The sequence below is a fragment of the Perissodus microlepis genome, chromosome 23 (genome assembly GCF_051167445.1).
Source record: "Perissodus microlepis isolate ML-2025 ecotype Zambia chromosome 23, ASM5116744v1, whole genome shotgun sequence".
NCBI lineage: Eukaryota > Metazoa > Chordata > Actinopteri > Cichliformes > Cichlidae > Perissodus > Perissodus microlepis.
In genome coordinates, this window is record NC_140482.1 from 38,952,018 (window position 1) to 38,969,083 (window position 17,066).

General features: G+C 38.3%; 2 protein-coding genes across 2 annotated transcripts; both read right to left on the bottom strand.

The window, feature by feature from the left end:
- Positions 1 to 799: 799 nt before the first annotated feature.
- On the bottom strand, positions 800 to 7,795 carry hsh2d (hematopoietic SH2 domain containing). The gene is made up of 8 exons (XM_084922063.1): positions 7,287 to 7,795; positions 5,858 to 5,925; positions 5,647 to 5,730; positions 5,025 to 5,215; positions 3,166 to 3,255; positions 2,894 to 3,059; positions 2,455 to 2,715; positions 800 to 2,002 (listed from the first exon to the last, which is right to left on the bottom strand). Exons 1-8 carry the CDS (start codon positions 7,435 to 7,437, stop codon positions 1,538 to 1,540), a joined length of 1,476 nt encoding a protein of 491 aa, XP_084778189.1. The 5' UTR covers positions 7,438 to 7,795; the 3' UTR covers positions 800 to 1,537.
- A 385-nt stretch (positions 7,796 to 8,180) lies between these two features.
- LOC146362117 (ras-related protein Rab-8A) lies at positions 8,181 to 16,868 on the bottom strand. The gene is made up of 8 exons (XM_084920662.1): positions 16,490 to 16,868; positions 15,937 to 15,997; positions 15,103 to 15,163; positions 14,512 to 14,589; positions 13,580 to 13,669; positions 13,413 to 13,478; positions 11,228 to 11,278; positions 8,181 to 11,095 (listed from the first exon to the last, which is right to left on the bottom strand). Exons 1-8 carry the CDS (start codon positions 16,611 to 16,613, stop codon positions 11,006 to 11,008), a joined length of 621 nt encoding a protein of 206 aa, XP_084776788.1. The 5' UTR covers positions 16,614 to 16,868; the 3' UTR covers positions 8,181 to 11,005.
- Positions 16,869 to 17,066: the final 198 nt, after the last annotated feature.

Genomic DNA, 17,066 nt, shown 5'->3' on the forward strand with positions numbered 1-17,066 from the left:
TAATAGCTACAGCACTCATACAGTAGCTGGTGAGTATATACGTGTTTAAAATAGTCTCAGCTATTAGTAAATGTTTCCTTCTGATTTAAAGTAAACACGAAAATAGTAACCATTTAAAGCCAGACACGTTGCAATACAGATTGCAGGCTAGATAAATCACTGGGTGATGATGACATATGTATGATGAATAAAGCATGAATCTCCAAAAGTTGATTCTGTTCATCTTGACGTAGCGTTTTGTGGGAGAAACGTTTCGTCACTCATCCAAGTGACTTCTTCAGTCTCAGCTGACTGCAGGTTTTCCCAATCTTATAAACAGTGCATTTGCATAATGACTGAAACCAGCCCACTGAAGGAACAATGGGCTGGGAGGTCAGTTCCTTAATCTTAATTATGCAAATTCTCATGACCATTGATCAACAACCACTGACCAAAACCCACTGATTGAGCATGCATCAAGAAATAAAGAATGAACATTAGAAGTGCTTTTTTCTAGCTCTGTATTCTTTTAGCGAGCTAGCTATCTAGCTATAATTTTATTTGCCATAAAATCAAAATAATGTTTTTAAGAGCGCACTGCTGTATGTTTCCACCTGTAAAAAATGTACCAGTTTGGGTGTTCTCTCTCTCTTTCATCATCTCTATCACACTTCTGATCAGAGATCTGCATGTGATGTAGCAGCATGCCACCTTTACTCAAAGCAGCTGTTATTTCTTATTTGCATATGCTACGCAAAAATTCCCCTGAGCATGTTTAGACTTTAATATCCTACCAAATAAGTGTATGAAAAACTTTAACCTTAATTTGAAAGCATGTATGCAAAGATGGCAGGAAATTGGCTTCAGGTAGACATCTATGTAACAAATTTATTGCATTATAAATTTTAATGTGACACCTTTTGTCTGAATAGAGTTTTGATGTATGAAACATTTTTAAAAAATAATAATATATAATTTGGCACTAAATACATTTGCATGAAGGAGGCAGTTTAATCTATCCTATAATTTTATGCATAATAAATATTCCTTGCGACCTAAATCTTAAAGGAATAGGAATATTATGAGGCTGTGGCAGCTGTTGGCTTAGCTTAGCATAAAGACAGAAAACAGGATGAGGCAGCTATCCCGCCTCTGTTATCTTATACAACAGGGGAAAAAAAGAAAACACACGGAATGATTTAATTAGTAAACTTTAAAGAAACTGATAGGCACATTTTGTGTCTAGTCTAGCTGTTTCACTGTGTTTCAGTGTCTGCATTAGCCAGTTGTAGACACATCCTAAGAATGAAAGACTGGTGCAATGCTTTGACATTAAGCCTCTCTTTAGGTGAATAAAGGTCATAAAGATAAAGGATCATAAAGGTTGGACGAATGCAGTATTTTTCCAGCATATAGCCTACCACTTCCTCTCCTTTGCCCAGATGAGGATACATGTACACATTAACCCTCTTCCTTGACTTGACTCACTTGTTTATTATAGTTTCAGGTGATCACTGTGACCTGTCCATATTCACTATATTTTATGCACTCTATTTTCTCATGTGGGTCCGTAGCCTGGAGCAAAAGGTGGAGGTGGCATATATTCTAAGGGTAACATGTCATCAGTCAGCTTCACAGGAGTGCAGCTGGAGGAAAGTGGTGGATCACAAAAGGTTAGATCCCCCGTGATCTCCTGGTACTCGTGCTCATCATTTTCACCCCTGTCAGTGTTAATCTCTTCGTATGAATTATCCTGCAACGGGCCCCTCTTCTTTTGGAATTTCTTCTTGAAGTTCTTTAGGTTGGTGACGACTGACGGCTTTACTTCTTGATTCCTCACTTGCTGGTTGTTGGTAGTGGGCGGTTGTTCGGAGCCTGCAAACGTGGGCAGATTCTCAGGAGCAGAGACTGTTCTGACAGCCTGATTCTGCTTGGGAGCCATGCAGTCTCGAGAAGGGACTTCGGGAGGCTGGTTGGATGGAGGATTATCACCTGTATATTTCTTCCTGGGTGTTGGGACAGGCTGCAGATGAACATAAAGACAAACTTAAATTATTATTTTCTATATTTTTAGATCTCTTTACTTCTTATTTTTAAAGTTAATGAAAACCTCATCTCAAATGTGCATCACCACAAATCCATCAACACTCAGGGTTACATTTACTTCTAATTTGTCAAAAATCTAGACTTCTCAGTCACTCACAGCAAGTAGCTCATTGATAACATGTTTTCAGGACCTGTCTTCAGTTTTTAGAAAATATTCATGCTACTATTTCAGTTTAAATCAAACCTGATCATGATAAGCAAATATCCTTTTACATGAAGATTTAGAGCCATACTTATTCTTTAGATTCGTATAAAAAGGATGCTAACTGCAAAGAAAAGCTTTTTAGATTAAAATCTTTTAACCTTAACTTTATCAGACAATGTACGGAGATCTTTAGCTTGAACAATAGTTTTCAAGGCCATTTTTACCAGTGCTGGTGGTGGAGAGGTATTGTGTTGAAACTCATCTTCCAAAGAAGGGTAGAGTCTATTTGTTTGGCTTTTTGGAGGCAAAATTGGTGAGTTTCCCAAATAATTTGGACGGTGAGGAAGGGCAGGTGGGATATCCTCTCTTGACCCTGGTGGATTTATGCTGGGAACCTGGAAGTTGTTTGGTGGCAAACTGGCCCTGGAGTCTGGACCTCTTGAGCGAAACAGTAGTTCTGCATAGTCAGTCTTGTCATTAGAAGCCTGAAAAGATGTAAAAAAGTTACAGCACAGATGTTTTATTGTAGTTTACACAATTAATCTTACTTAGCTTAGCTTGATTAGCTTATGCTGAGCTCGTATAATGTACTAAAAAGTAAACCTGTAGTTTACAATAACATAAAAAAGCATGAAAGCAGTTGAGACAAGCACATTTTCTCACCTGTCCACAAGGAACAGTCAGCACTTGAGTGAAAGGCATGATGGGAGTTCTACGATGAAAGTCCACCAGGTCATGCAGAAACCGGTGATACCTGTTTTCCCCCACTATGATGTAAGAGCCATTTTCCAGTGCATCAATCATAAAGTGTCTGCAGCGGTCCTCGGCACTGATTGGTCAGTACATTAGAGTGAACAGAGTGGAGTGTCAGGGTGACTAAGTGTGTGAGCACATTACTTTAAAAATAAGGTTTCCGTCATGCTGAAAACACTCACCGATACGAGAGAGTGTAGCCGATCCTGCTCTCACTGACTCTGATGAGGAAGTAACCCGGTGGCTTAGCCATTAGCAGTTCCTCTGCTGTCCTACACAAAGGACCACAAACAAAGGCCTCTTTCATGCATGCACTTCAATCTTTACATTTTATGGTTTGGGGTTATTTATAAACCGTAGCTGTCACTAAAATGCGAATCACATCATAGTGGGAATCAGCCTGGCCTTTGGGCATATTCTACAAATAGTTTTTGTATATCATATGACATAGTGAAAGAGTTCACATGCATGTCTTTGAACTGCTGAAGGAAGCCAGAGTACCCGGACAGAACCAGCACAGTCAAAGGAAGAACATGCAGACCAGCTGGTGGAGTCAAACCTGTGATTGTCTTCCTGTGCAACAGTGCTAACTGCTCTGTCACCATAATTAAAGATACTAAACTATCAAAAGTATACCAGTCCTTTTTCCAGCTATATTTAATAACTCATCTACAGCTTTAAAAGATGGTAATTGTGCAATACATCCCATATAATCATCTCTCATAGTGCAATTGTACAGCACAGGTTTGGTCTCATATTACGTGAAGTAAGCTACTTTCCCTACGTTCCCTTATTCACAAGAGGTCACGATGTCAGGTATCTTTGTTTAACGCTGTATCCCTAAAGGGATTTGAATCTCCTTCCAGGATGGAACCAGGGATCTTTCACATGCTAGCTGAGTGCATCAACCATTACTCTATGGAATTACTGTATAGTGACCAAAGTAAACCTGCAGAGTGAAAGATTAGTTTCAGTCTCACCGCCTAAAAATAGAGTAAAAAAAAAAAAAAAAACTATAGGAAAAGTAAATGCAAATCTCTGCTGACACATATTTGTGCCTAGATATTTAAAGGCTATTAGATGGGAGGTTGAAAGAAAAAGAGTCTAACCCTGTGCTTTCCCAGAAATATTGGAATACCGTAGCATGTGAGCGATTTAACAGTTTAATAAACATTAATAAAGAAATGTAGCATTTACAAAATGTTCAGTCAGTTAGACAATCACATCAGGTCATGAAAACTGATATCTTTCAGTCTTAGCTCCTCATATTTTGGACTGTTTGCCTTCCACTGGAGTAGATGGAAGGTAATGATATAGGTATGATATGATATGAGGTGAAGACGTGTGGCCTTCATCAGGGTCATTACAAAATACCAAACAGTGTGTGTTTAAATAAAACAGTATACTGCAGAAAAAAAGTCAAATGAACCAATCACACATTCACTCATATATTTAAAAAAAACAAAAAAAACATCAGTATTAGAAAATCTAATTGAAAACATAAAAACAAAATAGATAGATTCTTATTCATACCTGCAGGAAATAAACTCTTTAAACAAAATATCCAGATTGCTTCTGTCTTTTCCCTGATAAAGTTCATATTACAGCCTCTTTGACTGGGCTTAATGGTTTCAATGCCTATAAAAAAAAATAAAGGCAAGCTGCAATGTTTTTCATAAAATGTCTTGCAACAGGACTGGTTAAATTATTCCTCTTTGTAGAACTTAAATGTTCATTAACTTGTTCTTTCAGAGATGTTTCTCCTATAGATGTTGCATTACATAGGCACTGTATCATATAGACCACATTTTTAGTTTTACAAGTGATGAAGCCTTTGACATTGATGATGTTGCCACTAATGGTTTTACATTTTTATTGTACTAGCAATTTATGCAAGACCCACATTTAGAATGACCTTGTAGTTTATGAGTTCTCGGGGTTGTTTCTGGGGTTGAAGAGTCCTGGAAAGCTGGAATAACCTAATGTTCTTCCCTCTTTTATAATGATAATGCGAGCACAATTATATATCTCATAAACTTACTTTCTGGAAATGATCCCATGAAACCACTCCGGGACTACACCATTCCTGATGACAGACTGGAGCTGAGACTCTGTGAACCAGGTGTAAGGATCACGTTGTCCCTGAAACGTCTGACTTCCCTCCATCCTCCTGCGTAATGGTTCATTTAATCGACAGTTATGGCTAATGGAAAAGTCACTGAGCACAAAGACCTGCAAATGAAGAAGTTAGTTTATTTAGTCTGTACATTAACTACGCACCTACAGTACAGGCCACATACAGGTATGAAAGCTGGGTGTTAATATGCATTTTAAATATCCATTGTTCCTGTTTCAGGTGAAGTGCTCTGTGATGTCTATCAACAGTTCCTCAGGTGAATTATTATTAGTTCCCGTGCATTTTAACAATCTCAAACATAATGCAGTTTTCCTTTAAAATGGCAAAGAGCTAAAGGATGGAGTCTACTCACTAATACTTTTGTTTACAGCAGTACCTGTTGTAAGACTTTATCAATTATATTTGTGAATTCATCTTAAATTTGCAATATGAACACATAATTCATTACAGAATACTGATTTTGTGAATAAAACTCAATAATGTTGCTTCTGGCGTCAAATACAAACTCATAAGAAAAGTTACTCACCCTGTCTGGCAGCTCCGAGATAGAATGACACGGCTGAGCTCGCTCACCTGAAAAAAAAAACTGTCTGGGGGCGGGGCCAAAACCCTACTCGATCCAAGTAGAATACAGTAAATTTTTTGAGTACAGTAGAATAGTTTTTTTAAGAGACACATAGAAAACACTGAATAACATCACTAAATAAGAAATAAAATTATTCAGATACTCCACATACCTTAAGGCTGAAGTTGCATGTCTTGATTGTATCTGTGGCTGTACGCACACAAGCACACATACGCAAAGCTGTGGAGAAAATGACCTTCAAGTGATTGTTCTGACTTAACAGATTGGAGATAAAACACAAGTGAAAGGAGAGGCTACAGTCTGAGTGATTTTAAGCAACAACAAAAAAAAAAAAAAAAAAAAAACACCCCTCAAATGACTTTATCAGTACTTTCCAGCTGTCCCACGTTACTCCAGGGCCAGATTTTTACGGAGTGCCGAAAAACAATTTACATCTGGGAAACTTCCTAGACGTCACTGACGACATGCAGTACATCCGCATCCCACAGCATTTTATGTAACTTATCATTAGTAAAAACATATTTGTTTTTATATGCAGTGCATGATAGACGGGTGAGCACCTTTTAAAGAAAAATAGATCCTGCTTTCAGGCATAATAGGTGACTTATTAACTGATTTATGATTCAATAAAAAAAAAAAAATTCCTGTAATATCGACATCCGCTTCAGAGAAAATCCACCGCCCACCTGACGATTGTTAAAAAGAAAAAAAGTCAGAACAAAGGTCAAAGTCTTTCTGGTGTGAAGCAGAAGTGTTGAGCTCCAGTGCAAATCTTTCTGCGGGGCTCTTCTCCATTTATACACAAAGTGCCCCCACCTACGCACTCCACCTCCTCCACAATTTTATGAAAGTTGGTTTTTTTTTTGGTTTTTTTCAAACCTTGGTGAAGAAAGTTATCAGGGAACCACTAATGCTCATATGTCTTCTCCTCAAGCAAACAGGCCCCTATTGTAAACCTTAAAGCATCCTTAAACTGACAACTACTGATAGAGAAGAAAATAAACCAGTGCCACATCAGAGAGGAGAACGCGGCAGGGAGAAGTAGCCTCAGTCTAATCATGGTTCCATCAGCTGACTAAAGTGAAAGCTGCAGCTCAGACTGCGGGCATATTCTTTCCCTGTTTGTAAGGCTGAGGAGGAAGTGCACGAGTACAATACGCTTGCTTACAGAGGGTGTGGAATAGATGGCATGCTGACTCCACAAATCTCCCCATTTGTACAGAAATAATCAAGTCTCTCAAGAGCCCCGTGATAATATGAGGCGATAGACTGCTCTGCAGTTTTTGCGCCACTTCGATGCCGTACACATTTGCATATTACCATGTGGTAGAGTGGCAGATTCATTTGCAACGCAAAACTCTACATCATGGATGGGAAAACATCAATAAATAGATTTCAGAGAAACTGAATTATAGGAACCAAAATTTTCAATTTGTACTGGTGTCATGGTGCAACCAGTTAACCAATTGATGATATATGATGACATATACAGTGTATATATATATATATATATATATATATGTATATATATATTAATTCTGTTTATGGGACTGTGCTCTGGATCTGTTGGAGCCACTTACCCAGTTTGCGGTCAATGCCGTCTGAGGTATTTACTTCAGTGTACTCATGGATGTTTGCCGTTTCATCCTGGATGGTGGTTCTGATACTCACTAGTCCTCGGCCTTCCTTCTTCTTAGCAGACAGTCTCATGGTGCTGGAATTCCATCTCATCCTTTAGCCAGCTGATTACCCGAGCCGGGCATCTGACTGCTCGGGACTTGCTTACTTTCTGCAGGTATTTGGTGGCTGCGGCTTTCCTAGCGGCCTCTTCGTGGTTCCCACTTGCCTGTGGGATTCCCAGGTACTTGTAGCTGTCCTCAGTGTTGTCTTCTGGTAGTGCCATCCTCTCAGTTCTAACCATCTTCCCTCTCTTTGTTACACGTTTCCAGCCTGATTGACATTGCAATATGTCTCATTTACTCCTGGCATACAGCTTGATGTAGAGCACAGGTGTCGAACTCCAGGCCTCGAGGGCCGGTGTCCTGCAGGTTTTAGATGTGTCCTTGATCCAACACAGGTGATTTAAATGGCTAAATTACCTCCTCAACATGTCTTAAAGTTCTCCAGAGGCCTGGTAATGAACTCATCATGTGATTCAGGTGTGTTGACCCAGGGTGATATCTAAAACCTGCAGGACAGTTCGACACCCCTGATAACAATTGTGCCATCCTGTAGTCAGTATCCGTAGCAAGTCATGTTAATGATCTAGCCTGGGCGGTTCAGGCCTATGCAGAACAGCAGTGGGGGCAGCATCTGTCAGTTTGAACAGGTCATCTTGACCTTGACTACATGCCTAAATGCACTGAGGTGCTGCCATGTGATTGGTTAGATGCATCAACAACCAGCTGAACAGGTGTACCAAGAGTACTTGTCCTGCAAATGTTTTGTGTTTTTGCACAGAAAAACATACTGGACACATTTAAGAATCTCATTTTTAATAAATCATCAAAAGTACACATATCTACAAAAAGTGTAGATCAATAAGATTTATGAAACTACAGTACAATCATTGTAGATCTTATTTACAATTGCTGAATTATTTACTTTATTCCACATGAAGCCCATCAGTAATCAGCAAAGAAAGCCAATTGTAGTTCAGGAATGCTTAAGATATGTGAACACAGAACTGTCACATTTGCAAAAGGGAGAGAATTACAGAATAAAGCAACGGCAGACTGTATCTCACAATGCTGGATTTTCATCAAGCTGTGAACTGATTTTAACTGAGAGTGATTTTAAGAAACAGCCGAAACAAATTTAAACCAGCAAAGCTGACATTTCCTTAAATCCACAGGAAAACCGTTTTGTTACAGGTTTGATTCGATGACTCTTCAGCACCACTTCAAAGGACCTGCTTATCTGGCCTTTGACGTGATTTGCTCAATTTCCTATTTTTTGTCCTCTGATGAGCTCTCGATGTAATTGCATGGAGTGACAGCAGAAAATAATAAAACAAGATCAAGGATCCTCTGCACAATTCTAATCTCAAATAAAGCTCATTAAGTCAACTGTGCAAAGCCTTTTGAGGTTTCCTACGCACCAAGAATGCATAGATTAGATGGTCATAATACTGGACCAAAACAACACAGGAGGAGAGGTGGAAGAAGGTGGTTTCCAAAAGCATCGGAAGCTACGCGAATGCATAAACCACAACAAAAAAAAAAGTTCAATCACTAAGTGGGAATGTTGTGAAAACAAAAAGAAAATCTCTAGATTTCTGGTTTCAGTGCTCAGATGTTTTAAAGAAGCCCAGAGAGGCTCTGTGGAAATCTTGTGCATGCAAATTCTTTGCTTTCAGTTAAGACTTGCAATTAACACAGACAATAAATGTTAAGAAATCTTTTTTTTCCAAAACAGAAAGAAAAAGGAAGAAAAGTGCATAATCAAGAAGAACATAAAAGGGCACTTTGTCATTTTGGTGCTATGATTTCTTTCACTCCATAAATACTGCTACAGCACAGCACATATCCAAGGCCCAGGAAACAGTTGTGTTTATGTTCCCCCATTGGAACAGACAACCGGAACAAGTACAAATGCATAAAACCACACTTTCACCATTGCTGTGACTCTTTCTGCTGTGTAGCTGAAGTTGCCTCCAGGTGGTCAGTGTAGGTATTGCTAAAACGGTGTGGAAAGCAACATCAAAAAGGAGCATGTGTGTGCCCTTAAATTACCCCCCCTTCTAAAAACCCAACCCTACTGCAGACATGTGAACACAAGAGAAAAATCAGGGCTCTTTCATACATTACATTGCACATTAAAGAGGACTGGAATGTTTTAGCAGAAGACGCGAGAAGAAAGGACATGTAAACCCCACTGTGGATATGATGAGTGACATGTGCTGGCATTACTCTGTAATACGGTGAATCATAATCAATTATATATATATATATATATATATATATATATATTTACACGATGCATTTACATAGATGTGGACATTAAGGAAAGAGCTAGACCACCCTGTCAGGACAAATATCTAGTATAATATCTTGTGTGTGTGTGTGTGGGGGGGGGATTCAGGGATTGTACACATCACTTTGGAAGCACAGGTGACAATCGAAATATTAGAAAAACACATGAGTGTAATACACGTATTCTTTAAGTATAATCTGGTCTTTTGTTGGTCATAAGGATCAAATACAGCGCTGCCTAAAGGTTTATGGTGACTGGGGACCGTCCTTAAGGAAAAGGATATTTGTTTTTATGTAATAGCGCATTAAATTAATGATAAATGGAATTATTCATCAGGAACCATCACTGAGCTTTAATGGAAGATCAAGCATACATACCCTGTTTTCAGCAACCATCGCCTCTGGCTTCGAATGTTGCATCGTGTCACCTAACGCACGTTTATCATGTAAGAAGCTGAAGAATGCTGTGCTGACTAAAGAAGCAAACAATGCGGCTAGTTCAGCGTCTGGAGAATCAGCCTTTGTGTGTTGGATTAAAGGCTCAAAACGCACCTGAAAAAGTTATATTCTTGTTCAAAGAAATGCAACAGCACTTCCTACTCACTTCAAAACTAGTCTAGACAAATACATTCTTTTAAAAAGCTGCCAGATGAGGAACTGTGAGGCGTTTCTGTGTGTGTTTCTCAGACTTGTCCTATTGCTGTTCAGCTGGGCACTGGGGTCTCCCACTTCTCTTTCTCCTCTGGTTAGTGCTCTTCTGTGCACAGAGTTTTGGCAATGTTGTACATGCAACGTCCTTAATCTCTAAGAAGAAGAATACTTTTTCTTATTTTTGTATCCAATCCATATGGTATTTAGCTGTGCACAATCAGCTTTTGAACATGATAAACTCAGGAAATGGCTGCTTAAAAAATTTGCCTCTTTAGTTACGTAGATATTAAAACTCTCTCAAATTTGATGAATGAATCCCTTAATTATTATCCGTCACTGCCGAAAGGTTGGATCTTTCTTAGTATTTAAGGACGTGACCATTAAGAATCTTTCACTCTTGTGCCTACACTGAAAATATTAATTAATATGGGGGGGGGAAATGAGATTAAATATGTAACAGAGCCCACAGCAGTTAGATCCACAGGTATTAAAGGAAGACTGGTAAACCAAGGCGGGGGGTAGACTTTTCCTAATTACATAATGACGGGACAAATCAGAAGGAGGAGGAAGACAAATGAAGAAGGATAAAACAGAGATCAGCGTGTGCTCTGTCCAGTTATGTCCAGTGGGGGGACACGGTTAAGGCGATGGTGGTTGCCGATGCACTCGTCTTCTCACAGCAGCGTGCAGCGGAAGAAACTGCTCTTCTTGGGTTGTTCTGTAATCTTTACTCCTTGATTGCTGCCCTGTGGGTTGTTTCCCTCCTAAAATGCACAAATGTTAAAGCCCATTAATTAGGAAAACATGCAGACACCAGAAAACACCATTAACACCATACCTACTGAAACTACTGTGGGTAAGCTATTAATAGAATTTTCACTTCTCTACTTTCTTACCAGCTTCTTGTCCATTTTTGCCTTAATGTCTCTGGCAAGCGTTAAGAAGGCCTGCAGACCAAAAAACACAAAACAGAACATATAAGATCATTACACCGCATTGAAGTAATAATTCAGTACAATTATCACTAAGAAATAAATAATAAACAACAAGACGATGTAATCCCAAACAACAGGAGGAAACAAACAAGTGTTCCAGCAATTATCACAGGGAATCTAAAGTGTTTGGACAATAACTAATTTTTTTTATTTTGTTTGGCTTTTAACTCAGAGTGGTTTCTTATTACCCTCTATTTATTATTAGAATAATAAAAACATCAAAAATAATCAATGTTTCATTGGATGTGTTGTGTGTTGTTTTGGTGCCTTCCATGGCAAACATGTGCTTTTAAAAAGTGCTCTATTAATAATTCATTTTCCTCTTTAGGGTGATTTGTTTGTGCGGTTTTGAACACAGCGATTAGATTCAGGAACAGCTCAGAACAACCACACCGAGACTCTTTGGAGGAGGTTGTTTGACCCAACTACAACGTGTAGGCTGCAAGTTTGAGAGTACCACACATGTGCCGAAGGCAAAAACTGTAGTAATTAACCACGAAATGAAGTGAAGGCTAACTAAACTCTCCCTGTTATCCACTGTCAGTGCGCCCCAGGGTGGCTGTGACTACAATGTAACTTGCCATCACCAGTGTGTGAATGTGTGTGTGAATGGGTGGATGACTGGATGTGTAAAGCGCTTTGGGGTCCTTAGGGACTAGTAAAGCGCTATACAAATACAGGCCATTTACCTTCATCCTGTATTTGTTTTCAAGATTGTTTATTGTCCAGATGTGTCTGTGGTACAAACTGATAGTTCTTGTGTATTTTATAGTTCCGCATTTGGTTTGGTTGGAGTTTTCTCCATGTGAAAAGAAACCATATACCAAAAAAACAAGGAAAAGCTACGAGTTTACAACAAAGTGCATGTGCATGTGAAAACGCCCCAAGACCAGAGGAAACCCAGTGAGGGCAGTTTGGTGTGCTGCACTCAGACTTCCTTGCCTCTGGCTTTAGGACTTTGGGGGAGACAGGGATATTAATCTGAGCAGTAAGAAGATATGTGGAGGGATTGCACTTATTACGATTGAAAATTGGTGAAATCCCAGTCGTGTCAAAGCTCAGAAACATTCCTGCGGCCTGAATACTGAATTACTAGCTGCTGGAATGCGACCATATTACTCGAAGAAATTCATCCTTGCTATATCTCTTTGTATCCACTTTGAAGGAGCAAAAGGTTTGGATTCTGCGGCTGTGCATGATTAATGGATTCTGACCACACTGCAGCTGGAAACTTTCTCTAATGTGTTTAAAGACAGAAACTCTTAACCATGTCATGCCATAATAGCCACATTCATTTCAGATAAAATTATCTCCTTCTTTTTTACATTGTTTATTAATTGTAGTTGTATTCATGGTGTATTTTGGTTTTCATGTAATTGAATGTTGTAACTTTGTGTATTATGAATGTAAGCCCAACAAGGGACAATAGTTAGAAATTAGCAATAGCTATAAACTTATGTGCAGTACATCAGTTTCATGTTTTATATTTGGACTATGTTAAACTGCACTGTCCCTTTTAAACAAAGAATAAAAAGAAAGATTTAAGATCATTATTTGATCATATTAAAAGTTTTGATTTATTGGATCAATTTTTGGAATTTTGTATCTGAACTCTTTCTTTACTGTAGTACTTTACCTGTCAAAGTTATTTTGAACTGTTATATTCTACCTATATATTTAGTCACGTCATTTATACTTCAAAGAAAAACTTAGCTAAGAGTATCAAAGTCATTTCCCAACCTTTGGGATAAATAAGTATTAATAATTATTATTATTAATATTATAATAATAATAATAATAATAATAATAATATTTCTTTTTCTTATAACGTATAAATATTTGGTTTTAGGTATGCTTGTAATATTCTGATAGAGCTGCTTGACCCTGCTTCCTGCTAATATATTGAACCAAGTACAATCGTGTCGTTGTCCGGTGTGGATTTCAAGAGTTAAAAATGATTTAACATCTGAACTGTCGCACATGTGCTGTCCCCTAGTTTTACAGAGTAAAAACATAAATTAAGCTGGCCATCTTCCACAACACCACTTTCAACAACTAGCAAATAATTACTGAAAACTGAACTCACATTCTCCACGTTGATGTTCGCCTTCGCACTGGTCTCCATAAATTTGATACCGTACTCCAGCGCCAGCTGACAGCAGAAGAAAAGAGTCATTAGTGGGACTATTCAGACATTACTTTTATATTGCAGGGACCTCAGAGTAACATTATCACCGACAAATCAATTCCCACCTTCTCTCCTCTTTCTTTGGACACTTGACGCTTGTCATTAACGTCACACTTATTCCCAAGGACCATCCTTTCCACGTCTGCTGATGCATGCTGTGGAAAAGAAACTCGTGGTGAACAGGTAGGAAAGCTACCTCATATATACTAAGAATATACTGGTATGTTTTCACCTTGTTCAATGCCACCAGCTCACCAGTAAATAAGAACATTGTTACTAAAGGTAACTGATGTTGATGTTTACCTGCTGTGTATTTTACACTCATTAAATACTGTGTCGGTTATTTATAAGGCTGATGAAGAAGGCCTCTGGATTATTTTTTATTTATTTATTTATTTATTTATTTTTTCACCAAAAAAATCTTTATCATGAATGATTAAAACTTTTGCATGAATCTGTATGTTTACATTTAATGTAGTAACATTAAAATAGTTCTGCTATTACGTTATAATTATAATTTTGCTTCTCTGGTACAAAAGAGAGAATGAATAACAAATAACAATGCAAAACATGGGCATAAACATCAGCTATTGTCCAAATTGATATTCTAAGCACTTAGAAATTCAGATTTGATACCAATCGTTGAGCCCTAACACAAAAATTATAATTACAATTATTCTGTAAAACCCAAATAGATTAAGCTGCTTAAATAAACGTAGCCCTGCAGGAGGATTTGGACTTTTATTTGTTGACAAAATTACAAGGAAAAGGATGTGCAGAAGGCAAAACAAGAGGGTTCCTGCAAAACAGGGCCTAGCACAATAACTGCTTTATCTTAATTATCTGGGTATAATAATTTTAATCGTAACAGAAACTGAATCAAAACTACAGCGTTACTCTATAGCACTTTGTAGAAGATCAAAATCAATAATTAACCAAAGAGGAACAAATCTGAACAGAAAGAACTAGAAAAGTACGAGTAATGCAAGGTTTTTACCTCTTCTATATTCCGTATCCAGTTCTTGATGTTTTCAAAGGACTTCTCATTGGTAATGTCATACACTAACATGATGCCCTGCAGAGGTCATAGAGCAGAAGACATAAGAAAACACAGTAACCTAAGATCAGTGCTGTCATCGCGTACTTCTTAAATCTATCTGATCCACAGAAACAGAGCTGAAAATCAACTCTAATGAAAATATGCAGCTCATGTAACCACTGTGAGATAACCACTTGTTATTAATTAGTACTATGTCAATAAAACGAAACGAAGATAAAACATCGTCGACCGGTGATGAATCATGTTGTGTTGGAGCAAAGTAAAAGGACTTTGGTCAAAGGTAAGAAGGTCCAATTAGGTTTACAAATACAAGCATACTAACTGTATGCTTGTAGGAGGGACTAGCAAAAACTGCCAAGGTGCTGTAGTGAGCGCACCTGATTTTTCAGGTGTACACGGCTTTAACAACAATGTGGGGTGTGGTTCTAGTAGAGGTTTATGCTGCAGTACATACATCATTTCACCTACTCCATTCCCAGAGATTATCTCAGCTAATGTATCATCTGAAAGGCTAACGATGCAACTTACCATGGCTCCTCTGTAGTAGGCTGTTGTGATAGTCCTGAACCTCTCCTGTCCTGCTGTATCCCTACACAGAAGAAACATCTGTTAACTGTCCTCACAGAACACATTAAAGGTATAACAGCTTTTTTTAGAGATTTTTTAAAATCATACAAAATAGGGAGCAGGACCAAGTTTCCAAGTGTTCCATACAAGTGTTGGTGACTTTCCTTGCTTGACACAATCCTATTCTGGTCAGTTACAGTAGTAGATACTGTCCAGCAGTTATACAATAACTTGTTCAGCTAACACCAACAATGTGAGGTCATTATCGTTTGTGACGCTAGGTACCCAAGCCAAGGCTGTGTGGTATTTTGCTTTTGAATTTCTCTTAAGTCTTATGAATAGGGGGACAAAGAAAATAATTCTAAGAATATCAAGTACTTTTTGTCTTTCTCTAAAATATACAGGATTAGATTTAGGGTAAGACTTAACATTAACCCTAAGAAGGGTTAGACCAATGGTGGCCAGACCAAATGTGGGGAGTACAAAGAGTCTGTTTGTTTGGGAAAGTAAATACAAGTAAATACCTGTTTTTAACGATAACATTGTTATGAAACATTCTTTCTGATTTAAATAATTAAAATAATAAATTTCTAATTTAAATTAGTTTGTGTTGCTGTTAAATTGCATTGCATCATACTGAAATGCTTCTTAGTTTAGAACAATTATTCTAAACAGTACGAGTGCAGGCATGCTGAATTATGCTGCTGACTTTCAGTTTGAAGGCAGCTTAATATCACTGTCATCCATCACCAAACCCTGTCAGATGAAGACAATTTATGGACTTGTCTATCTTACCATATCTGTAGCTTGATCTTCTTTCCATCTAATTCTATTGTTCTGATTTTGAAGTCAATACCTGAAGAAAAAAAGTCACATCAATTGTTGTCTTTTAGAAGCACCACAAACTTTGCCTGACCACCCCACAGACAGTAACAATATCTGTTTTTAATGCACGAGATAATTCACACTTTTGTAACTTTGGCAGCATGAGTGCGAAGTACAGGGCAGTCTGTCATAAGGGAAATGACAGTGCCAACTATCACTGTTAGCTTTGAAGCATGCTAGCTCAGTTTACCCCTGTTAAAGTATTTATTACGATAAAAATGTCAGGTGGGGTGCACTCTCATGGAAATCACATATATTTGAGGTTGCCAAATATTCAGGCCGGTTACAACGTCTGTGAGGTTTCTGGAAAGCCCCTCTAACTAGCCGGTTGAAAGCTTCCTGACTAGCCTGTAGTACAATATGAATGCTAGCCAGAAAAGTTAGCAGAATTAGCCTGTCGGGATGGGCTACTCCTATGTCTCTTTTAGTCCAAAACCACACCGATAATGCGGCTTTTACCCACCTATCGTGGAGATAAACGTTGAGTTGAAGGCATCTTCTGAAAATCTGAAAAGCACGCAGGTCTTCCCAACGCCGGAATCGCCGATTAAAAGTAGTTTAAACAAGTAATCGTAAGTCTTCGCCATGTTATTAGTTAGCTTACTACTGCGGATATCCCGCCCGTCGCGTACAGGGAGGCGTCACTTCCTGCGAGCTTCTTTTGGACAAATCAAACGTCACTCCCCACTGTCGTCGTGGCTGCTCTCCCGAGGGGGTTTGCTCGTTTTGATGCCTGCATCCACCCGGGAGAGTGTTGTTAATCAGTCGCTTAACTAACCACTGCTCGTAAGAACAAAATACTAAGCCGCTGGTTATGTGTAGTCCAAAGGAAACTGGAAACTGCACACAATTGTTTAACCCTGAGAGTTTATAAGAGTTTTCTACTGTCGCTTTTAATGTATTGTTGCTTCTTATCTTTTTTTTTTAATTTATTTTTTTACAACAGGTGTTATTAAGACCTGTTTAGATTTTGTTTTAACAAATAAATAATTAAAATGCTAAATTAAAGCAGACCTTTTCCAGTGCACTTTCCATTCTCT